This window comes from Haliotis asinina, chromosome 1 (assembly GCF_037392515.1).
Source record: "Haliotis asinina isolate JCU_RB_2024 chromosome 1, JCU_Hal_asi_v2, whole genome shotgun sequence".
NCBI lineage: Eukaryota > Metazoa > Mollusca > Gastropoda > Lepetellida > Haliotidae > Haliotis > Haliotis asinina.
In genome coordinates this window covers 104,056,706-104,083,179 of record NC_090280.1, presented here as the reverse complement: position 1 = coordinate 104,083,179, position 26,474 = coordinate 104,056,706, and the positions used below count along the sequence as shown (strand labels likewise).

Here is a 26,474-nt window from a genome sequence, read left to right as displayed (position 1 = left end):
GGGTTCTTCTTGTTTCAGTGTGTTAAACGTTTTAGCCTTATCAGATATTTCTACCAGAAGATAAGGAATGGACTTAAAGGAAGACAGCTGTGCTGCCTTTGTTGACTGCTGGTCCTGCACCCTGACATTTCAGCTGCCTCAAGTGAATGTTATTTCACATGGTTGAGGGACGGTAAAGAACAACAGAAATCCAAACTATAATATTTAGAGTTAAATCTTGTTGTTATGGACTGAAGATGACCAGTTTCCACGGTATCTTGTTTGTGTCATTGTCATACTGACAATTTTCCACGTGTGTCACGAGGCCTTTTGTTGTAACAGAATGTAAGCCAGACAATCTCGTGATTGATGTTAGTCAGTGTGTGAAGGGAGTATGGCCTGGAGGAGGTGAGACCTAGATGATGTGACAACTGTACCCTGGTATATAACCTCTGATTTTCAGTGTTCCTGAATGGCATGGAAGTCATTACTTTGTGCACAGACATAAATGTATGTTTGATCTTGTGGCAATACGTTGCATTGCAGTCATGTTGTAATGTCAGCCTTGTCTTCATTTCCATAAGCAAAGGAGACAAGCATGGTCGGGTCAATTGCTTGCATGAACGTAAATTCAGTATGTTTTGAGAGACTGACGTTCTGCAAGATCCAGGTTAGAGTTCATGTTGTTGATGGAGTGTCTCAGCAAGCTTCTGTCAGTTAGTGCCTTAAAACAAGATTCACACCTTGTAGGTAACCATGGTCACTGACATGGTTACCTGAGGCTGCTGCTGCTGCTGTCGTCGTCCATGAATGCTGTGCATGAGGATAATGGCAGCAAGGATTCTGTTGACATGAATTATTAATTATGAACACTAGTGACTACAGTTATTAAAAATAAATATACAGTATACAGCTGCACCAATATGGCCTGGAGGCTCCCGCTGTGTCAGCAGTGGATAAATGCAGTTAAACCGTGACAAGACTTTTAACATACTGTGACCATGTTACCAGTCTTGATAATCATAATATTAGACAATTACCAGTGGCAGCCTTTCTGTAAGTAAGTGTAAGTAAGTGAAAGCATCTTGGCTGTTATCCTGTGTCTGGTTAGGATATGTTCCTTTTTCCATATCTCGTTTCAATAAATATCAGATATATTTAGATAAAATATAAATGAACAATAATGGCAGCAAGGACTCTGTTGACATAGATTATTAATTACACCACTAATTAAAGATAAATAATTACTGCAAATCTGCACCAAAATAGCCTACAAACACAGTGGGAGTGTGCCAGTTCACTTTGACCATGGTACATCATGGTAATGCAGAACAACGCCTTCTTTAGGCAGTGTTGGTTTATGGGATATGATCATAATACAGAAAACTGACAAGGTCCAAACTTTGCATTGTTTAATACCATGTATAAAAAATAATCATAATCCATGTTATTTTGAATAAAACTGTAATTTATAACTAGATACAAAAAAACGATGTGAAAATAGAAAATACTAATATTTTAAATTGCTTTGTGGTTCTACGAAACCGAATATGAAATAAGTTCTACTAATATTGCAGTATGCCATTTCATCACTCCTCCTGGATACTGCATCTAATTGTGCATATGTTACAGTCACACTGTGTAATCAGTTAGTTTGTGAAATGACTGTTTTCGTCAGTCACTTCATGAAATGACTGAAATTTTGCCAGGAAGTTACACAGTGTGACTGAAATGGTTGTTTGTTAGTGATACTTCATATCTGACAAAGCAAAATATACATATCACATTTTTTATTTCATATGCATGTAGTCAGGTAACCATTATTATTCAAAGCCCATACAAAGAAGGGCAGGTCTTGGCACATACAATATAACTTGTTACATCAGTTTAGCCATTAATAGTATTAAGGCAACAACCGTTACATCTCAATTTGGTCTCAAACACTTGCACCTATTTGTCTGCCACCTTTAGAGTCCTGAACAGCCACATTTGACAAAACCCAGCCCACCATATATTGATGACATGGAAACTGCTTCTCATAAGGAAAGACACATGTCTGTGTTAATGTCTGTGGTTGTCAAAAGATGCTCCAGGCAAATGTCAAACTGATTACAGGAGTAGTGCCCTGTGAGAATACCTCTCTTGGTAGCAGTTGTGTACAGGTCATTCTCATTTCTGCCCATTATGACACCCAATTTATTGCATGGATCTCCTCTACCACGAACAAACATAGGACTTGGCACAGCTACATTATCACCAGGTGCCCCTGCACGTAAGGCGATTCGACTTCTCTTCACCATATGCTGGGCCTGTTTCACTTGTGGCTCTGCAGTTAGTATTCTCTGATTCAGGATTTGCTATTGTTCTTAAAGCTGGAGTGTTGTCTTCAGGATACATATTCACTGGTAGGAACCGGTTTGACTACCACGCCCTTGGTCATTGGTCTTTTTCTGGCACTTTTGGCATAGTGATTTGAAAAGCTTAACACTGTCACACAAGATATTGGCATATTTGATACTCAGTTGTTGCATTATTCTATCTCAACCACAGTTTCCTATAGCGACATGCTCTCTCCTGATGACATCACAGGTATCGTCAATGCTCTCTCCTGATGACATCACAGGTATCGTCAATGCTCTCACCTGACGACATCACAGGTATCGTCAATGCTCTCTCCTGATGACATCACAGGCATCGTCAATGCTCTCACCTGACGACTCACACGTATCGTCAATGCTCTCCTGATGACATCACAGGTATTGTCAATGCTCTCACCTGATGACATCACAGGTATCGTCAGTGCCCTCTCCTGATGACATCACAGGTATTGTCAATGCTCTCACCTGATGACATCACAGGTATCGTCAATGCCCTCTCCTGATGACATCACAGATATCATCAATGCTCATGAAATACACGGGTGCATCATCATGGATCTGGTGCTTCCTTTTCATGTAGATATCACCGCACTGCAGGGCCTCATACTTGGACAGAAGGTAGTACTCTTTTTACTTGTTGAGTCACCAGCCTGCCTAATCTCTTCTACCAGAGTGAAGTACTCCTCTCTGGGAATCATGTACTTCTGGTACTTGGCGTATCCCTCTTGCAGTTCAGTAAGAAACCGTTGCTCGGTACTGTTACCCATACTGAAAGTTGGCCGCAAATGTCTGTTGGTGGCCGTGTTCGGGACATTTTATGTGATTCAGGTGGTGTTTTAGGAGATGTTTTCATAACTACCTATTCCTGCCACTTGAAGTTGAATCTTCTCCTGGAAAGAATTAAACCCTCAGAACCCAACACCAGAAAAGGATGTTGTGGTAGCCATATTGCTTCAGTGTATACTCCCTGTGAACTCATTGTAACATTATGCTAATAAGGATGTTTTCATGACAATCAAAAAACTCAAAACTTGATACGAGAAGCAGTATCACCAGTGAACCATTTCAGTCAGATAGTGTAACTCCTAGGGCCAAATTTCAGTCATTGCATCAACTGACTCACCAAAAAAGTCATTTCATGAACTGACTTATTACACAGTCTGACTGTAACACATATTCTGGTTCAGCTTGTCGTAAGAGGCGACTAACGGGATCGGGTGGTCAGACTCGCTGACTTGGTTGGCGCATGTCATCGGTTCCCAATTGCGCAGATCGATGCTCATGTTGTTGATCACTGGATTGTCTGGTCCAGACTCGATTCTTTACAGACCGCCGCCATATAGCTGTAATATTGCTGAGTGCGGCGTAAAACTCAACTCACTCACTCACTCACATATTCTGGTGTTGACTGCTGCCTTGACTTCACAGAAACATGGAGCAGTCAGGTGTTGGGGCATTCCTCCATAGGTATATCAACCATCAGCAGCCACTTCAGGTGTAACCATGGTGATCTATTCTTCTTTGTATTATACAAAATCTGACTAACTGGGCTAACTGGGGATTGCAGTTCCTACTGTGGGTCTGACACCAGACTTGAGGTATAATTCATTCAGGGACAGACACGACCTTATGTCTCTTTGTCACGTCAAAGTGTAGGTACCTGGGCGCGACAACAGACGTGAAAGTGTTTCCGGTGATTTTGAAAATTACCAGCGGCTAATGCTGACATGGTCTGAAAATTCCAGCTGAACTATTTTTTGTCTGGAGAGAAAGTAATCAGCATCCATAATGAAATACACTCAGTTAATGTGTTGCAGGATGTGTTGTGTGTTGCTTGTTTTTCTGGAATATGTTCATTAGATCTACAATACAATTATCGATTCAGTTCGATGCCATGCTGAGACAATCAGAAAATAATTTCAAATGGTCCAGTTACACTCAATAAATGTGTTCAGAATGTCATTAAATAAATTGAATAAACTGATGAATAAAATCAACAAAGAGCTTTCCTAAAAGTTGTGAAACATACATATAAATTACTGTTTCCATCCCTTGGTACAATCATGTAATGTAAGTCAAGTCTGACAGACACTATGTCTAATGCGAAAAATATGCATGAAGTATATTTGTCAGAGGTCATAACATAGCATGATACATCCAGCAAGTTCCACAATTTATGGAGAGACAGCGGTTTCTTGCTTAATGTGTTTTCACGACCATTGTTTTACCCAAAACTTTCGTCTAAATCTGAAAGTTTTTGTTCACAAGGATGGTACATTGTATCCATTACTGTAATATGATTGGCTGCCTTGGGTCACTTGCCTGATTTTGGCCAATCACAAAATTTATAGCAGACTGTATCGAAAAAGCGTCATTAGAAACCAATTTTTATCCAATAAAATGGCTTCTTGCAAATGTGAAAATAATCTCATCAAGGATACTGTGATATTGTTGATGTTCAGTGTTTTGAACGATATCTGCTATGAAGCGAATGACCACGCATGTAATTCATACGAAGCTTATAAAATGGAGGTATTTTTTCTGTTGTGTCTTGTTAGTGATTGGAAAGCCACTGATATCAGGAAATGGGTGACTGTACATATTATTTAAGATATCTTTTTATGATAATTTTGTGATTACGTAAATATGACAAAATGGAGGAAAAGGCACGGGATATTATGGAAAAAACATCACCATATTTTTCTATACTCTTGACCACTGAATTAGATGTTTGACTTTCATTTTGCTTCTTATTTGTCCCCAAAAAGAACCCTATCAGTGTACACTGTTCCTTTTAACCACCGGAAGCTATTTCTTTCAATACGCACACAGTGATTATCATGTGCTGTGGCTACAAGTAGATATTGAGACGTGGAAGTGTGCGAATGTCTGTATCAGCCAATCATATGGCTTGATCAGCATATTCGCAGTTTGTTAGAGTCTATATTTAGATGTGCCAAGATGTCGTTTTTAACTGCAGTTTTATTAAATTTACTGATAAAAGGCAACTTTATGCAATGCAAAATTTACTTGCCACAGCTACAGACAACATTTCAATATGCTGGATCACCACAATACTTGTTAATAATTTGTTAAAAAAATGGTAATTACTGGAGAACGGGAACACTGTGTGAGGTATAATACAATCAGGGACAGACATGACTTCATGTTTCTTTGTTAGGTCAAACTGTGGGTACTCAGGTTCGACACCAGGAGTGAGGTGTAATACAATCAAGGACAGACATGACTTCATGTGTCTTTGTTAGGTCAAACTGTGGGTACTCAGGTTCGACACCAGGAGTGAGGTGTAATACAATCAGGGACAGACATGACTTCATGTTTCTTTGTTAGGTCAAACTGTGGGTACTCAGGTTCGACACCAGGAGTGAGGTGTAATACAATCAGGGACAGACATGACTTCATGTTTCTTTGTTAGGTCAAACTGTGGGTACTCAGGTTCGACACCAGGAGTGAGGTGTAATACAATCAGGGACAGACATGACTTCATGTTTCTTTGTTAGGTCAAACTGTGGGTACTCAGGTTCGACACCAGGAGTGAGGTGTAATACAGTCAGGGACAGACATGACTTCATGTGTCTTTGTTAGGTCAAACTGTGGGTACTCAGGTTCGACACCAGGAGTGAGGTGTAATACAATCAGGGACAGACATGACTTCATGTGTCTTTGTTAGGTCAAACTGTGGGTACTCAGGTTCGACACCAGGAGTGAGGTGTAATACAATCAGGGACAGACATGACTTCATGTGTCTTTGTTAGGTCAAACTGTGGGTACTCAGGTTCGACACCAGGAGTGAGGTGTAATACAATCAGGGACAGACATGACTTCATGTTTCTTTGTTAGGTCAAACTGTGGGTACTCAGGTTCGACACCAGGAGTGAGGTGTAATACAATCAGGGACAGACATGACTTCATGTTTCTTTGTTAGGTCAAACTGTGGGTACTCAGGTTCGACACCAGGAGTGAGGTGTAATACAATCAGGGACAGACATGACTTCATGTTTCTTTGTTAGGTCAAACTGTGGGTACTCAGGTTCGACACCAGGAGTGAGGTGTAATACAGTCAGGGACAGACATGACTTCATGTGTCTTTGTTAGGTCAAACTGTGGGTACTCAGGTTCGACACCAGGAGTGAGGTGTAATACAATCAGGGACAGACATGACTTCATGTTTCTTTGTTAGGTCAAACTGTGGGTACTCAGGTTCGACACCAGGAGTGAGGTGTAATACAGTCAGGGACAGACATGACTTCATGTTTCTTTGTTAGGTCAAACTGTGGGTACTCAGGTTCGACACCAGGAGTGAGGTGTAATACAATCAGGGACAGACATGACTTCATGTTTCTTTGTTAGGTCAAACTGTGGGTACTCAGGTTCGACACCAGGAGTGAGGTGTAATACAGTCAGGGACAGACATGACTTCATGTTTCTTTGTTAGGTCAAACTGTGGGTACTCAGGTTCGACACCAGGAGTGAGGTGTAATACAATCAGGGACAGACATGACTTCATGTTTCTTTGTTAGGTCAAACTGTGGGTACTCAGGTTCGACACCAGGAGTGAGGTGTAATACAATCAGGGACAGACATGACTTCATGTTTCTTTGTTAGGTCAAACTGTGGGTACTCAGGTTCGACACCAGGAGTGAGGTGTAATACAATCAGGGACAGACATGACTTCATGTGTCTTTGTTAGGTCAAACTGTGGGTACTCAGGTTCGACACCAGGAGTGAGGTGTAATACAATCAGGGACAGACATGACTTCATGTTTCTTTGTTAGGTCAAACTGTGGGTACTCAGGTTCGACACCAGGAGTGAGGTGTAATACAGTCAGGGACAGACATGACTTCATGTTTCTTTGTTAGGTCAAACTGTGGGTACTCAGGTTCGACACCAGGAGTGAGGTGTAATACAATCAGGGACAGACATGACTTCATGTTTCTTTGTTAGGTCAAACTGTGGGTACTCAGGTTCGACACCAGGAGTGAGGTGTAATACAGTCAGGGACAGACATGACTTCATGTTTCTTTGTTAGGTCAAACTGTGGGTACTCAGGTTCGACACCAGGAGTGAGGTGTAATACAATCAGGGACAGACATGACTTCATGTTTCTTTGTTAGGTCAAACTGTGGGTACTCAGGTTCGACACCAGGAGTGAGGTGTAATACAATCAGGGACAGACATGACTTCATGTTTCTTTGTTAGGTCAAACTGTGGGTACTCAGGTTCGACACCAGGAGTGAGGTGTAATACAATCAGGGACAGACATGACTTCATGTTTCTTTGTTAGGTCAAACTGTGGGTACTCAGGTTCGACACCAGGAGTGAGGTGTAATACAATCAGGGACAGACATGACTTCATGTTTCTTTGTTAGGTCAAACTGTGGGTACTCAGGTTCGACACCAGGAGTGAGGTGTAATACAATCAAGGACAGACATGACTTCATGTTTCTTTGTTAGGTCAAACTGTGGGTACTCAGGTTCGACACCAGGAGTGAGGTGTAATACAATCAGGGACAGACATGACTTCATGTTTCTTTGTTAGGTCAAACTGTGGGTACTCAGGTTCGACACCAGGAGTGAGGTGTAATACAATCAGGGACAGACACAACCACTTGTCTCTTTGTCAGGTTGAAGCATGGGTACCCAGGTTCCACCACAGATGTGAGGTATAGTGCAATCAGGGTGGGAACCCAGGTTCCACCACAGATGTGAGGTATAGTGCAATCAGGGTGGGTACCCAGGTTCCACCACAGATGTGAGGTATAGTGCAATCAGGGTGGGTACCCAGGTTCCACCACAGATGTGAGGTATAGTACAATCAGGGTGGGTACCCAGGTTCCACCACAGATGTGAGGTATAGTACAATCAGGGTGGGTACCCAGGTTCCACCACAGATGTGAGGTATAGTACAATCAGGGTGGGTACCCAGGTTCCACCACATGTGAGGTATAGTACAATCAGGGTGGGTACCCAGGTTCCACCACAGATGTGAGGTATAGTACAATCAGGGTGGGTACCCAGGTTCCACCACAGATGTGAGGTATAGTACAATCAGGGTGGGTACCCAGGTTCCACCACAGATGTGAGGTATAGTGCAATCAGGGTGGGTACCCAGGTTCCACCACAGATGTGAGGTATAGTACAATCAGGGTGGGTACCCAGGTTCCACCACATGTGAGGTATAGTACAATCAGGGTGGGTACCCAGGTTCCACCACAGATGTGAGGTATAGTACAATCAGGGTGGGAACCCAGGTTCCACCACAGATGTGAGGTATAGTGCAATCAGGGTGGGTACCCAGGTTCCACCACAGATGTGAGGTATAGTGCAATCAGGGTGGGTACCCAGGTTCCACCACAGATGTGAGGTATAGTACAATCAGGGTGGGTACCCAGGTTCCACCACAGATGTGAGGTATAGTACAATCAGGGTGGGTACCCAGGTTCCACCACAGATGTGAGGTATAGTACAATCAGGGTGGGTACCCAGGTTCCACCACAGATGTGAGGTATAGTACAATCAGGGTGGGTACCCAGGTTCCACCACAGATGTGAGGTATAGTACAATCAGGGACAGATACGACCTCACATCTCTTTGTCAGGTCAAACTGTAGGTACCAGGTCTGACACCAGATGTTAGGTATAGTACAATCAGGGACAGACATGACCACACGTCTGTTTGTCAGGTCAAACTGTAGGTACTAGATCCGACACTAAATGTGAAGTATAAAACAATCATCTGTTTGTCAGGTCGAACTGTAGGTACTAGATCCGACACTAAATGTGAAGTATAACACAATCATCTGTTTGTCAGGTCAAACTGTAGGTAGTAGATCCGACACTAAATGTGAAGTATAACACAATCATCTGTTTGTCAGGTCGAACTGTAGGTACTAGATCCGACACTAAATGTGAAGTATAACACAATCATCTGTTTGTCAGGTCAAACTGTAGGCACTAGATCCGACACTAAATGTGAAGTATAACACAATCATCTGTTTGTCAGGTCAAACTGTAGGCACTAGATCCGACACTAAATGTGAAGTATAACACAATCATCTGTTTGTCAGGTCGAACTGTAGGTACTAGATCCGACACTAAATGTGAAGTATAACACAATCATCTGTTTGTCAGGTCAAACTGTAGGCACTAGATCCGACACTAAATGTGAAGTATAACACAATCATCTGTTTGTCAGGTCGAACTGTAGGTACTAGATCCGACACTAAATGTGAAGTATAACACAATCATCTGTTTGTCAGGTCAAACTGTAGGCACTAGATCCGACACTAAATGTGAAGTATAACACAATCATCTGTTTGTCAGGTCGAACTGTAGGTACTAGATCCGACACTAAATGTGAAGTATAACACAATCATCTGTTTGTCAGGTCAAACTGTAGGCACTAGATCCGACACTAAATGTGAAGTATAACACAATCATCTGTTTGTCAGGTCAAACTGTAGGCACTAGATCCGACACTAAATGTGAAGTATAACACAATCATCTGTTTGTCAGGTCAAACTGTAGGCACTAGATCCGACACTAAATGTGAAGTATAACACAATCATCTGTTTGTCAGGTCAAACTGTAGGCACTAGATCCGACACTAAATGTGAAGTATAACACAATCATCTGTTTGTCAGGTCGAACTGTAGGTACTAGATCCGACACTAAATGTGAAGTATAACACAATCATCTGTTTGTCAGGTCGAACTGTAGGTACTAGATCCGACACTAAATGTGAAGTATAACACAATCATCTGTTTGTCAGGTCAAACTGTAGGCACTAGATCCGACACTAAATGTGAAGTATAACACAATCATCTGTTTGTCAGGTCAAACTGTAGGCACTAGATCCGACACTAAATGTGAAGTATAACACAATCATCTGTTTGTCAGGTCAAACTGTAGGCACTAGATCCGACACTAAATGTGAAGTATAACACAATCATCTGTTTGTCAGGTCGAACTGTAGGTACTAGATCCGACACTAAATGTGAAGTATAACACAATCATCTGTTTGTCAGGTCGAACTGTAGGTACTAGATCCGACACTAAATGTGAAGTATAACACAATCATCTGTTTGTCAGGTCAAACTGTAGGCACTAGATCCGACACTAAATGTGAAGTATAACACAATCATCTGTTTGTCAGGTCACACTGTAGGCACTAGATCCGACACTAAATGTGAAGTATAACACAATCATCTGTTTGTCAGGTCGAACTGTAGGTACTAGATCCGACACTAAATGTGAAGTATAACACAATCAGGGAAGGACATGACCATGCTTGTTTAGCAGGCAGGGGCGTAGCTACCATTTTCAAGAAAAAGCCTGGGCTCACACATGATGCTGGGCAAACCCTCAATACTCTCTGTATGTAAAGCTTTGCAACCTATCAGGCTTACATGAAAAAAATTAGCATGCTGTGCATCTGTCAGGACTAGTATCATCTACAGGCAGTTTTCTCCCCAAATACTTTCTGTGTTACAACCACTACTTGTCTGAGGTGAACTGTGTCCTATTTGGTTACAGACACAATGTCTTCCCATCAATATACATTGAATAATGACATAGAATAGAGAACATTAATATTAAGGTATCACAAAGGGGATGAGGACTTCAGTAGTATTTCATATGTGGTATCAAAGCTGTTTCCTGATTATAATATAATCCCTGATAATGACAGAAGTAGGTTTTGTAGATAACCTTGTTACCATGGTTACCCAGCCTCTTGATAAATCCAGCCAGAGCTGTCTCTTTGAACCCCGGATGCCAAGAGCCAGCATGACCAGTTACTTCCACCTTTCACCTTGACCTATGGTAGACCCCAGCTCGGGGTCATATCAAATTCTCCCTGGTATTTATCTGGCGTGAAAGGACAGTGCTTGTCGACTTCACAGGTAACATGGCCTACCCAAGTGCACAGTGTGATGGGAGAAACTGTTACCAGCTCTCTCAATAGTCTCTTCTGTCTCAGTCCCTGAAGCACATTATTTTACCTACTGCCCAGCCCTACCTACAATGCTAAGGCCCTAAATGAAGCATGTCAAGATTTCCCCAGGTCCAGAATCTACCTGTTAACTGGGGCTTCTTTTCAAAACAAATGGGTTTATTTGTTGCTATCTGCATTATATATATCAAGGGAATGTTTGTCAACAAGCTCTCCAGTCTCACGACTTCTGAGGTGAAAGGCTTGTATTGAAGTCTTGAAGAAATTACTCTGTTAAAAGAGGCTTGTATTGATGTCTTGAAGAAATAACTCTGTTAAAAAAGGCTTGTATTGTTGTCTTGAAGAAATAACTCTGTTGAAAGAGGCTTGTATTGATGTCTTGAAGAAATAGTTCTGTTAGAAGATACACTTGAACAATATGTGTATGGGATGAGCCTATTCAGTGGTAGGCAAACAATTTATTTCTGGATTTTTATGTTATCTGTTACAGTATGGTGTTATGTGTCTCCTTGGTGTCTGCTGAAGCAGCCTGCATTTAATACTGCACTAAAAGTACATTTAGTAGATAAGCCTTAAAGTGTTAATCTTTTATCAGTTTGTGTTGTTACGTAATATATGGAAATACAGTTGGTTGAGATGCTCTTCACTGTATGCCTGAAATATTTCAGATGTATTGTATTAATCCACTCACTTCATATCAATACCTTTATGAATGATGCAAGTGTTTGGGGTTTTTCCAACTGTTATGGACTTTATAACAACCTTGCTTCCAGTTTTCATACAGTACAGATGCCAGTGTTTGAATAATATCACCATGCTATAATATATGTGTCTCCATATACAGTTCCCACAGTGGAGACCAACGGGATCGCAGACTCGGAGAACAGCTCCTCAGGGTCCAGCACTCCTACCAGCACTAGGGATGGACAGAAGACTGAAGAAAACGAAACAGAAAAGACAAATGGAGAAGTGAAGGAAGGAGAGACAAAGGAAGGAGATGCCAAAACTGATCAAGAAATTGTTTTGATTCAGGATACTGGGTTCACTGTGAGCATCACTGGGCCGGGGATTGAAATGTTCGAGTTGCCGGTAGGTACAATACAATCTGATGTAGAAAAGCTAGGTCTATCCTGACTTGTCATCATGTGATCATGTGCTTGAATCCTGGTTTCGCACAGAGAATGTTTCCAGATTTGTTCACACCAAACCTTTGCTCTGGTGTCTGGGTTTCAGCAAAGTAGTAACATATATCAGACTTGAGGCTTTCCTCTCACACACGATTGGAATGGACATTTGTTTGTGGCTATAATCATAAACTGGCATTGTTTCCATGGCAGTTGATTAGATTAGAAAGTTTTGCAAGTGTGTTTCCGAAAAACCTAAAATAATTACGTCACTGCTCGCAACTGGACAACTTGGATAGACTGAAATTCGTATCGCCGGAAGTTCCCGCATATATTGTTGCTGTACTTGTTATAGTATTATCAAACTTAATCCTGACTTGTGCTTTGTTTTTTTCAATTTTTTTTAATGTACTTTGTTAGTGAAAAATGGAAGTGCTTTCTTTCACATCTTAAATCTAAAAAAAGCTAAAAGAGGTATAAACTGTTTTGCAGGTATTACAAAACCACAAATGTAATCCAAAGCTTTTTGATTTTTAATTTCTTTTTTTTTGTTTTATTACTTTGTAATTTTATTCATAACTTATCATATGACGTTTGTGTTTCTGCTGACTCTAAACACCCGATCACACAACACAGTGTTGTATTTACAGCAGCTCGTACGAGTTTTACAATATTCACCTCAGATGGTTGCAAAAATGCTGAATATTCAACAGCAAACAAATACTGTATTGAGGATATTTTGTGACCCTAAGTAAGTGCCCCCTATTAGAAATATTGCTTACAGTTCCAATATATCTAATATCTAGAACTTCATACACATGTGATGCAGTGATTGGAAATGTTATACTGGAAACCTTTGAGCTATTGCAGGAAAGGATGCATCACAGTACTGCTGTGTTATTTTCGTTGCAGCATTGATTACAGATACTTAGAGTATCACTTATATTCCCAGCATTACTGTACAGCCAGTCACTATGATTGCCTGTATTTCACACGTCATTTGAAAATCTGTGTCAGGGCTCCTGGACTCTGAGTGGTGAACACTTTGTTGACATTTTAAAGTCAAACTGAAAGAAATATGACTTTAAATGGGTCTAAGTACGGCATTTATGATATATATATCCATTTGCTGTCTACTGAAGTGTTTCAAGGCCTCATTTGGGGTAACCAGAGTGTGTTTGGTGTTTAAAACTGGAGACTCGGTGCACTGATGGCAGCTTCACTCCCAATTTCAAGCGGGCAATATTGAATTAAATTTTTAATAAAATTATCATAAAATATACATAAAATTTGTTTTAAGAAATTGTAAATAAATCCAACATCCAGAAAGTGAACTTTGCATGATTAAAAAACATATTTGTTGGCATGGTATCTCCAGTGTTCAGTACACATGGTAATGACTGAATGTCATGAAGACAAAACTTGAATTCAATCATGCACACCCTTTTCTACAGGAATAAACGTGGGCACAATACACAAGAAAATACTTCAGTATGTTTCATCATGGCCAGTGTGAACAGTGAAGTATGTCAAAGGTAGTGACATACGGCGTTATCGGTTGATTGACTGTAATGTGTGGTGATAAACCTGTTTTAAATTACAACCCCCACCCCAAATCCCCCTTCTTGGGGTATCCTAATAGGCACCCCTTTTAGATTTGAAATAGGTAAGCACTAGTACACCAGAAAGTATAGAATTCTTCAGTTTCTGGTCCTATCATCTTCCAAGAACACCCCTTTATTACATGTGATAAGATTTAAACAAAGTACAGTTCAACTTAAAATATTTTCGTGGCAAAAGATAAATGTCAGTTAAGTTGAGATAGTTGTATTTGGATGGCATTCCGATGTGATTCCCATGGATGTCAAAAAATGAAAATTCATGGATGTCAAAATCTGTGATATAAGGTCTCCAAAATGTTGTGTCTCTCCTCTTACAGAAGTGGCCATCCATAGTTTTACCCTTTAAATGTTAGTGACGGTTTCATCATCAAGAGTGTATAAGAGTGTGTTAGTGCTGATATCTCGACAAGTAAACAAAGACTGACGTTAATCAAGTAAACAGGTCTTTAAGGTAGAACATTTCTTTTGTATGTACCCTCATGTTGGTGCATTGCTGAGAAATACAGTTGAACTCTCACCTAGTGTTTTTTTTTAAAGCCACCTGATGGAAACTGAGTTAATTTGATGTGTGTGGATGCAGCAGCTTGTGTGTCATTTCGCTTGATACTTCAGTGTCTCATGGAGAGCTTAATGAACAGCTGCCATGGTGCTCATCACAGCATAAATATTTCAGCAAATTCACTTGATATTTTTCCAGTAGTATCATTTGTCTGGAAAACGTTGTGCTGAATGTTATGTGCTTGGGCTATTCCCCTTTCTGTTGTTTCTGAAGCTGACTAGTCTCTGAATCTGTTGTCTCTGGAGCTGACTAGTCCCCCATTTGCTTGTTCCTGGAGCTGACTAGTCCCCCATTCTGTTGTCTGGAGCTGACTAGTCCCCCCATACTGTTGTTGCTGGAGCCGACTAGTCCCCCATTCTGTTGTCAGGAGCTGACTAGTCCCCCCATACAGTTGTTGCTGGAGCCGACTAGTCCCCCATTCTGTTGTCATGAGCTGACTAGTCCCCCATTTGCTTGTTCCTGGAGCTGACTAGTCCCCCATTCTGTTGTCAGGAGCTGACTAGTCCCCCCATACTGTTGTTGCTGGAGCCGACTAGTCCCCCATTCTGTTGTCAGGAGCTGACTAGTCCCCCATTCTGTTGTCAGGAGCTGACTAGTCCCTTATTCTGTTGTCAAGAGCTTACTAATCCCCCATTATGTTGTCAGGAGCTGACGAGTCACCCATTCTGTTCTTTGGAGCTGACTAGTCCCCCATACTGTTGTCATGAGCTGACTAGTCACCCATTCTGTTGTCAGGAGCTGACTAATCCCCCATTCTGTTGTCAGGAGCTGACTAGTCCTCGATTCTGTTACCTGTGGAGCTGATTAGTATCTTTGACCTGGTGTCTTATGATCTGGCATCTGGGTTGGCTGAAGTATTTGGGTCTTTCTGTTTCCCAAAGGCGGCAGTGGTTTCTTCAAATTATGACCTCCACAGTGAGGGCCACATTATACGTTAAAACGGTCACTTGTCATGCAGAACACAAAGGTTCAGTTCCCCACAGGTACTATATGGGAAGCCAAGTCCTGGTGTCCCCTGCTGTGATATTGCTGGAATAGTGCCCATACCATATGCACTCACTCGCTCATGATTGATATACAAGGTGCCGTTCATTCTATGTCCAATGATGAAAGGTTATGTACCATCTTTTCATCTGGTAAATGCCATGTGTCATCCTTGTGACACAACTGACACTAATATGGAATGCCATGTTGGCTGATCTTGGATTCACCAGCGACATCTGTGACAGTGTCATGAAATACTATTCGCTTTTAATGAGATGGATCTCAGCTTCAATGCTTTTGAATATAAATGTGGAACATTCATTGTTTGATGGTGTAAGTTCAGGGTTAATATCATGACCTTTATTATCTGATGTTCATTATCTCTGTTGTGATTATCAGTCCTGATAATCTATGATGTTTGTCACCCCCAACATGATTATCATTCCTTGATAATTAAGAGGAGTGAAATAAACCTTTTGACAAGTATTAATTTAAGAAATGCACCAAAATATTAGTTTCTCTCCCTGTGTATTTTCATCCTGAGGATTAGTTTGACAAGAAGTATTTCTACATGGTATCATTGTTACGACTAATGCACTTAAAATGATAGTTCTGTCTCTGTGATTGCTCGATACACCTTGATTTTCCTATAAATACCCTGAAACACTTCTTGGCTGTAACATTATCATCTGCTCAATGAGAACCTTCTTACTGATTCATGTGCATATGTATTTGGACCAGATGTACGATGTTGTTTTTTTGTTTTTTGGTTGTTTTTTTTTTTTGTTTTGTTTTTTATCCCCCACATGTATAGTCGACACCTTGTCTGTCCGGAGCATAACTCAGAAGCCGTTCAATATTTTTAGACCAAACTTGATAGATATAGTAATCTCAGCCTATGGTTGTGCCTTTTGCTATTTACAGATATATGGCATTTATATTTTTATTGTTTTTCCATGGAACATTATGGTGTTAGTCTTACGGTTGGGTGGGCTTCATTTCCGAAGCAGAACTCAAAAACCGTTCAATATTTTTATCCAAAACTTGGCAGATATATCAATCAGAACCTAAAGTGGTGCCTTTTGCTCTCTACCGGTTTTTGTGATTTATTATTTTCTCGGTTTCCATGGAAACGTTCCAGACTTAGTCTCAAAACTGGAGGGATGGGCTTCGTTTCTGGAACAGACTCAAAAACCATACAATGTTTTTTCTGCAAAACTTGGTAGATATATCAGTCTGAACCTATAGTGGTGCCTTTTGCTATGTACAGGATCTTGTGATTTATTATTTTCTCGATTTCCATGGAAATGTTTGGACCTAGTCTGAAAAGTGTGGTGGCGTTGAGGATAAGTCATCATCTGATGATCATCATTTTTTTATGTGATGAACCCGAATTCTTGGTTTCAGACACGAACCTACAATGTATCAATCCCTTTCAGATAATGTGTCACATTGACTGAAAATCCTGAAGATCCCGATGAGAATCTTAAGTGCCAAGACTGTGATTTTAAAGGTGCACTCACCTCAGGTCTACGATAGTTTGTGCATGTGTATATGGAATTTGTTTATCTTGCACAGTTGTATTATTGCACTGATGGCCTTCTCCTTCCTCAACAAGGTGAGTTCGATGGAGCTGGTGCAGGAGATCCACCAGGTGTTGATGGACCGCGAGGACACGTGCCACCGGACCTGTTTCTCCATACAGCTGGATGGGCTCACGCTAGACAACTTTGCTGAACTCAAGAGTATAGATGGCTTGAAAGAAGGTTCACAGATTAAAGTTATTGAAGGTGTGTAGCATAGCAACAAAAGTAACATTACTAGAAGTAGTGTTTTCATCTAACTTACTTCAGAAATTAAAGTAATGGGGTATTTTTACTGTCACCAGTTTGGTAGTGCAGAATGTCAACATTCAAAATGGTGCCATATGCTTGAATTCTACAGGACAATAAGGAAACTATTGTTATACAATCATGTTTTTGTTACAAATGTAGGTGTCATGTCTATCATTCAGGGGTGCATCATAGACAGCGTATATCTTATATGTGGAGTGTAATTCTATGCAGCAATATTCCTGTGAAGGAAAGAAATTGATTATAACTATGGCAACTGCTCATGAAATGGAAGCTGCAAAGATGAAACATGTTCTTGGACAAACGTAATAACTGTCATTGAGATGTCTCTTAACTTCTTACCTTTTTCTGTAATAACTGATTCGTGTGATCTCTGTTGATGTTAATGTTTATGTTGGAAACTGGATCTGTGTTGATGTTAATGTTTGTGTTGGAAACTGGATCTGTGTTGAACAATTTTGCAGACAAATACATGAATCGAATAGGAGTTTTATTTCTGCACAAGAACTGCAGGGGTCAGTGACTAGCACCTGATCCGCTGTGCTAATCCTGATCCTCTTGTCTCCCCAGAGCCATACACTGTGCGAGAAGCCAGGATCCACGTGCGTCATGTTCGTGATCTGCTAAAGTCTGTCGACCCAGGGGATGCCTACAACGGCTTTGACTGCAACTCTCTGTCCTTCCTGAACATCATCACAGCTGGAGACATCCTTGGTGAGACTGTTTGAACAAAGAATTTATCTGAATATTATTGCTGAAAAACAATAGAAACTGACTTGTTATGTTGTTGCTGAAGGATCGAATAAGAACAGCTAGCCTTGAGATGCATGCTTGTCCACTAGCCTGAGGCAATGAACCATGTACAAGTGGACCCTCACAGCTAGTATGTAACCTCTGCATGAAACAGTATTTATTTACACCTTTCAGCAATCAGGTCATTGTATTGTACTATTGTTGTCCACTTGCACTTTGGTTGTTACTCTCTGTTGATACCGTGTTATTGCCCTGTTTTGTAGAGTAGATACTGCTATCCATATGACTAGTCTAGTGTGAATCGGTGATGAAAGGCTCTCTGTTGGAGTTGTGTGTCAGCTGTGAAGGAGAGATAGGTATCACCAATTCAGGTGTAATAATAGTACTATTAGTAGTATTGAAAATTTCTGTTTTCCAAATGAAGGGTAACATCTGTTCACATGAGGATGTCTGAACCATTTCAAGGCTGCATTGTTTCCAGGGAGTGATTATTTTCAGAAATAGCTCACAGAATGTCAGCCATAATGAAGCTATAGCAACATGCATGTCAGTTACTCTGATACTGCCTTGAACATTGTTGTGTTAAATCGGTTCTTAATTGTCATGTTTCCTTGAACGTTGTTGTCTTAGATGGATTGTTAACTCTGATATTACCTTCAGCGTTTTGTCTCAGATAGGTTGTGAATTCTGATATTGCCTTGAACATTGTTGTCTTAGATGAGTTGTTAACTCTGATATTGCCTCAGTCACTGTTATCTTGGATGGGTTGCTAACTCTGATATTGCCTTGGGCACTGTTGCCTTGAATGGGTTGTTAATTCCCATATTTCCTTATGCACTGTTTTGTCTTGAAATGGTTGTTATCTCAGATGTTACCTTGGGCTCTGTTGTCTTGAATGTGTTAACTCAGATATTGCCTTGAACATTGTCATCTTAGATCAACTCTGATATTGCCCTAGGCACTGTTGTCTGCATGGGTTGTTAACTCTGATATTGCCTTAGACACTGTTGTCTGGATGGATTGTTAACTCTGATATTGCCCAGGACACTGTTGTCTGGATGGGTTGTTAACTCTGATATTGCCTTCGGCACTGTTGTCTGGATGGGTTGTTAGCTTTGATATTGTCCTGGGCACTGTTGTCTGGATGGGTTGTTAACTCTGATATTGCCTTCAGCACTGTTGTCTGGATGGGTTGTTAACTCTGATATTGCCCAGGACACTGTTGTCTGGATGGGTTGTTAACTCTGATATTGCCTTTGGCACTGTTGTCTGGATGGATTGTTAACTCTGATATTGCCTAGGACACTGTTGTCTGGATGGGTTGTTAACTCTGATATTGCCCAGGACACTGTTGTCTGGATGGGTTGTTAACTCTGATATTGCCCAGGACACTGTTGTCTGGATGGGTTGTTAACTCTGATATTGCCCTAGACACTGTTGTCTGGATGGGTTGTTAATTCTGATATTGCCCTGGACTCTGTTGTCTGCATGGGTTGTTAACTCTGATATTGCCTTCGGCACTGTTGTCTGGATGGATTGTTAACTCTGATATTGCCTAGGACACTGTTGTCTGGATGGATTGTTAACTCTGATATTGCCTTGGGCACTGTTGTCTTGGATGGGCTGTTAACTCTGATATTGCCCTGGACTCTGTTGTCTGGATGGGTTGTTCACTCTGATATTGCCTTGGGCACTGTTGTCTGGATGGGTTGTTAACTCTGATATTGCCTTGGGCACTGTTGTCTGGATGGGTTGTTAATTCTGATATTGCCCTGGACTCTGTTGTCTGGATGGGTTGTTCACTCTGATATTGCCTTGGACACTGTTGTTTTGGATGGGTTGTTAACTCTGATATTGCCTTGGACACTGTTGTCTTGGATGGATTGTTAACTCTGATATTGCCTTGGGCACTGTTGTCTTGGATGGGCTGTTAACTCCCTGAGCATTGTTGCCTTGGATGGGTTGGTAACTATGATATTGCCTTGGACACTGTTGTCTTGGATGGATTGTTAACTCTGATATTGCCTTGGGCACTGTTGTCTTGGATGGGCTGTTAACTCCCTGAGCATTGTTGCCTTGGATGGGTTGGTAACTATGATATTGCCTTAGGCACAGTATGTATCCATGCAGTGTCAATCACAGGATATGCCTGTATCATACTCAGTTATTTGAGTCTGTTTCATAGCAAGAGTACTCATGCTAAACAACAAACAATCCAGCAGTGTGTAATGCAACAAAGCAGCATGGTGCTACATGGAGACTGTGTTGATCGTCATAGACATGTTGTGTTGTAGAAAAGAAGCGTCAACCTCCCACATCCCTGGACTGCACCCCTCCAGACTACATCATGCCCAACAGCAAAGAGCGACCCCTCATTCCATTACACCCAGGGATCAAGGAGCAGAGGGTAGGTCCACTTGTCAGTCGATATCTATGTGAATTTTCTATTTTCGCCATCTAATGTGATGACATTGTTTGTGAATTATCTCCCCTTACAGGCAAATGTGTGATTTTGACTTTTTCTCCCTCCCCCTCTTCATCTTTGTGTTGTCCTGACTTGTTGTATGCGTTGGGCCATTTCACGAAATGCTGTGAGTGTTGCCCCCTCCCTTACTTTCCCTGACTTGCTGCTAGAGTGGTCCCCTTTCCTCTTCCCCAACTGACTGTGAGAGTTGTCGTCCTTTCTCTCCCTTGACTTGCTGTGACAGTTGTCCTCCTTACTCTCCCTTGACTTGCTGTGAGAGTTGTCCCCATTACTCTCACTTGACTTGCTGTGAGAGCTGTCATCCTTACCCTTGCTATGTGTACATGTGTTTACCCGACCTCCCCATCTGTCTTGTGTGCGTTGCTCACTCACATGGCCTGCTATGTGTTCCAGGGTCCACAGTGCATCAAAGTGCTCACCTACAGTGGCTGGAACCCTCCGCCAGGAAATCGACGGATGCATGGTGAGTGCAAGACGTGGTCAGTCACTTCCCATGAAAAACAACAGGCATGAATTTCTCATGTTGTACTTTCTACCAAAACAATTATTGGAGTAAGTGTAATCGAGACTGGAAACTAAAGTGGAAGACCTCTATACCAGCATTCATTGCAAGTGGGAGAAATGCAGGGAAAGGGGACATGCCGTTTAAGGAACTTTTCCCTTTTCAGTCTGGGAATGATCTTCATTGTGCCATAAAATACGACTGAATACTCCACTTTTTCAAAATGTCCAAAACTGTTTGCCTACCAGTTTGGTATCTTGGATTGATTTATCATATCAGTGGCATGTAGCACTCACCAAGTTGCAACGTCAATTAGCTTAAAGCTGATGGTAATTCACAGTGTTGTTATTACAAGTTCAGATGATCAGCCATCACCAGGAGAGCCGAGATACTGGGTGATGCCAGTTTGTGGAGTGTTAGTTACTGTACAAACAGTCATTTGGGCAGTCTTAGTGTTGGAAGTATGGAATGAGCTATCAGCAAATTAGAGGGTGCGCAAATGATGATAAATTAACTAGCTTCTGCCTTAGCATGAGACGTATGCTCCTACACTCTGAACTAGTACATGTGTATATCACACTACCTCCGAGTATGACAATACTATCATATGTATAAGTTATATTATTTAAGTTGTGAATAGTTCATCACCTGTCTGTTGAACAGGTGACCTTCTCTACCTGTATGTGGTGACCTTGGAGGATAAGAAGTACCATGTGACTGCCTCCACTCGGGGCTTCTTCCTCAACCAGTGAGTATACCTGACACTTTGACACTGTGTCCTAGTTATGTAACTGTCCTTACTATTCCACCACCTGTCCTCTAATGTACTGGCTTCAAAGGCTTTAAGGGGACTTAGGCCATTGCAGCCTACAAGGATTACACAGTGGAGTTGTCTGACACTTTGATGTTCTTGCAGGTCCACCGAAGATGACTTCAACCCAAAAGCCGCCCAGCCAAAATACCTCTCCCACTCTCTCATAGATCTTCTAAACCAGGTGAGCTTTCTCCCACCCTCTCGTAGATCTTCTAAACCAGGTGAGCTTTCTCCCACTGTCTCATGAAGCTTCTAAACCAGGTGAGCTTTCTCCCACTGTCTCATGGAACCTCTAAATCAGGTGAGCTTCTCTCACTGTCTTATAGATCTCCTAAACCAGGTGAGTTTTATCCCACTGTCTCATAGATCCTCTAAACCAGGTGAGCTTTGTCCCACCCTCTCATATATCCTCTAAACCAGGTGAGCTTTCTCCCACTGTCTCATATATCCTCTAAACCAGGTGAGCTTTCTCCCACTGTCTCATAGATCCTGTAATCCAGGTGAGCTTTCTCCCACTGTCTCATATATCCTGTAAACCAGGTGAGCTTTCTCCCACTGTCTCATATATCCTCTAAACCAGGTGACCTTTCTCCCACTGTCTCATATATCCTGTAAACCAGGTGACCTTTCTCCCACTGTCTCATATATCCTGTAAACCAGGTGACCTTTCTCCCACTGTCTCATGTATCCTGTAAACCAGGTGAGCTTTCTCCCACTGTCTTCACAAAGGTTTACAGGTTTTCAGGCTTAATTTATATACACTCATAGACATGAGTTGAGCTATGTTTCAGTGCATCATCATTAATGTCACTAATTATTCAATAAATGTCAGCTATAAAATAAATAAGTAAGTAAATAAATAAGATACCAGATATAATATTCAAAGGAACATGTTTGCAAACTTGTACAGTTTTCAGGTTTTCTGTATCAGTTTCCCAGTAATAACAAGGAGTTCTCTCTTGTCAGATTAGTCCTGGTTTCAAGAAGAATTTCTCCATGCTGCTGAAGAAAAGGGCCCAGAAGCACCCGTTTGAACGTGTGCCAACCCCATACCAAGTCTACAGCTGGATGGCACCCCAGCCCCATCACCACATAGACTACATCCGTGCTGAGGACGGTGAGTAGATGCCTCATAATCTCCACACTGAATCACAGGGACTTCACGCTGAACCACAATGACTTTCATTCATAACTGATGTTTCTCATCATAATTCATTGACGAATTTGTGTTCCCAGCTATCCAACCTAATTATGAGATTGCTATGAATCGGGACCGTAACATTTATTTTCAAAGTCATCTCATACAGAAACTAGGATCTGCATGTACAACTCATGTCACTCATTGCCAAACACTTCACCTCCCAATACATCACAGTGAGTGTAGTAATGCTCTAGCCTGAATCACAGTATATATCAGTACAGTTTATTTGCCAAGACCGGACTAATCACAAGTGTTATTTTGTTCTGGTCCCTGTTGTCATGTAATCTTTTCTGTCATTTTTTTCCTCTCCCCACTGTTGTCCTACCAAATTCATCATGGTTGTCACCTTGTCCTGTTTCAGCCTTCTCCACCCGTCTTGGGTATGAGGAACACATCCCTGGACAGACACGAGACTGGAATGAGGAGATCCAGACCACCAGGGAACTGTCCAAGAAGAACCTGCCGGAGAGACTCATCCGGGAGAGAGCCATCTTCAAGGTGGGACACGCCCTTCACTCTCACTTTGTTCATAGATTGGGTGATCACATGTCAGCATACCAAGGTAATGTGCCACTCAATATCACTTACTGTATTGTCAGGTGTTCTTTGTCCTAGGTTCACAGCGACTTTGTTGCGGCTGCTACTCGGGGTGCGATGGCTGTAATCGATGGAAACGTCATGGCCATCAACCCAGGAGAAGAGGCCAAGTAAGACAGGATTCTTTCTCTGTAGAATTGCAACCAAGTAGCGTGCTTTCCTCCACTTGCCACTGTTTCCCACCAACCTACCCCTTTACTACACCCCCAACCTACCCCTCAAGCTACCCTCCAGCCTACACCCACCCCCATCCTACATCCCCAACCTACCTACCCCGAACCTACCTACCACCAACAACAACACCCCCAACCACTCTCCCAACCTACACCTCAAGCTACCCCCCAACCTACACCTACCCCCAGCCACATCTCCATCCTACACCCAACATCTGTCACTGCATCTCTATATCACATTTTCCCATCCTCCCACTCCATACCACTAAACACACCCGCAACCACATTCCCAATCACACCCCCAATCTAACCCCCCAAAACACTCCCCCCAACCGCGCCTCCAACCAACCCGGTGGAAACACTCCTGACAAACACTGCTCCCATAAACACACCCCCCCACACACACACACACCTACTCTCCAAATTTATCCTCCACCAAAATACCCTCAAACACACCCTTCACTAACCTACCCTTACACAACCACCCCCAGCTCCTGCCCCCTTTCTCTCTGTTATTGTATGCTATATTATCTTTTCTTTTTTCAGGATGCAGATGTTTATCTGGAACAACATTTTCTTCAGCTTGGGGTTTGACGTCAAGGACCACTACAAGGACTTTGGTGGTGATGCTGCCGCCTATGCTGCACCAGTACGTCAAACTCGTCGCCTGTAACTGGCTATCCATGACCCCATGCTTACTATCAAAACTACAATTTACATTTCAAATTCATATGGATCTTGTGCTGTGGATGGGGTGTACATTATGATATAGTGCCCTCCTCCAACTGTTAACAAGGCTGTAAACAGGTGCTTGAAGGTGTATCCACTTATCTACACAAAGACTACGTTGCCTTATTGCATCAGAGGTGGTAGGGTGGCCTAGTGGTTAAAGTATTGTCTTGTCGTGCCAAACAATCCCATAGTAAGAGTCCTAACACATCAATTACTAGAGAACTCACAAAATAGCCAAAAGCCCCAAAAGTAATGAGAAATGTAGGGTCGAACCACATTGTGTGATAAGGGCCCAAGACACTGGAATGTTGAAAAAAAATATGCGGAAGCGGAAGGAACTCGTTCCGATTCTCCACATGGGTACTATGTGTGAAGCCTATTTCTGGTGTGGCCCACCATGATATTGCTGGAACAGGAACATCTAACTAAACTGTCACTCATATTGCATTGAAGTGTCATTGTAATGTGTATCTTGTAAGGCTAAGTAAGAAAAGTGAAATGTTTCTCGGGCATCAGCGCATCACTTTTATTTGTGCTCCTAAACATTTTTTATTGTCATTGAAATAAAATGATTTTGACTTCGCCGCGTCGCTATCATCCATTTGTCCACTATAAGAATGAGTGTCTGTAAGAACGAGTGTAACTGAATGTACAACTCATTAACATGTGCTAGATTTCCCAAGCTGTGTTTCTGAGAGAGAAAAATAAAATGAGTTCCTTCCTTGTCACTCTTTTGCTATGAAAATATTTTATACAGTCTAACTGCCCGTACTATTGAACAAAATGTGCTTGAGAAACTTGAGATGAATGAATGTTGAACTGATATCCAACCTGTTGCTATGGTTACATCCATGTGTATATTTCAGGGCAGTGACCTCCAGGGAGTGAAGGCATATTTTGGTATTGACCCCGAGAACCTGTACACGCTCGGCACTGTGGTGATCGACTACAAGGGCTACCGAGTCACAGCACAGTCCATTATCCCAGGGATCCTGGAAAGGGAGCAGGAACAGTCCGTCGTGTACGGTTCCGTCGACTTTGGTAAAACTGTCGTCACAAATGAAAAATATAGAGAGCTGGTGAGTTTGAATCTTTTCATGTGCAGTATTCAACACAACAAGAATTTAGAATCTGTATCCATCTGTTATGCAAGAGGAAACAAAACAGCTCATTGATCACACAGCTTAGCATTGGTCAAAGAACAAAAAATAACATCCTGTTCAAAAGGACGGAACCACTCCTTATGTCAATGATCTAAACCTTCACATGCTACATCATGTGTTGGGCATGGAAGCCATCTTGTTTTTTTCAACCACGAACTTGTAAAGATGATAGGTCAGGACCTGAGACTGTTTTGATTTCTAAGAATTTCCAGTAAACCTTCTGAATTGAACTGTAATTCCTCTCAAGCAGTTCTAAAAAAGTAGAAAACATTTTCTTTGAATTAGGCAGAAAGAACAATCTGTGGATACTTTTCTCAACAAGTGGCAGACTTGGAAACTAAAATGTAGGCTCCAGTTTTTCAGATGTGCTAGGGTAGGATTATGAAGAGCACACAAGCAGTTTCTCTTCTAACAGTATTTTTAGTATTACTAACCAAATAAATTTCAATTTCAGCTTCAAAAGACGGCGAGTCAACTCAAAATCCGACCTCACAAGTAAGTTACTGTATGAAATCTAGTTTTGACATTGATTATTAAACTATTTATAGTGTTGCATCGTCTTGCAGTTCAGATATTTATTA

General features: G+C 41.6%; 1 protein-coding gene across 1 annotated transcript in view; it reads left to right on the top strand.

Moving 5' to 3' along the window:
* LOC137257690 (clustered mitochondria protein homolog) overlaps positions 1–26,474 on the top strand; it is a 55,609-nt gene that overhangs the window by 10,106 nt on the left and 19,029 nt on the right. The window contains exons 2-14 of the mRNA XM_067795069.1: positions 12,176–12,420; positions 17,239–17,410; positions 18,044–18,187; positions 20,521–20,633; positions 21,105–21,174; positions 21,877–21,961; positions 22,130–22,208; positions 22,994–23,144; positions 23,590–23,726; positions 23,844–23,935; positions 24,545–24,647; positions 25,597–25,809; positions 26,348–26,388. Of these exons, the coding sequence (XP_067651170.1) occupies positions 12,176–12,420; positions 17,239–17,410; positions 18,044–18,187; positions 20,521–20,633; positions 21,105–21,174; positions 21,877–21,961; positions 22,130–22,208; positions 22,994–23,144; positions 23,590–23,726; positions 23,844–23,935; positions 24,545–24,647; positions 25,597–25,809; positions 26,348–26,388 (1,645 nt within the window). The remainder of the gene's footprint in view (positions 1–12,175; positions 12,421–17,238; positions 17,411–18,043; positions 18,188–20,520; positions 20,634–21,104; positions 21,175–21,876; positions 21,962–22,129; positions 22,209–22,993; positions 23,145–23,589; positions 23,727–23,843; positions 23,936–24,544; positions 24,648–25,596; positions 25,810–26,347; positions 26,389–26,474) is intronic.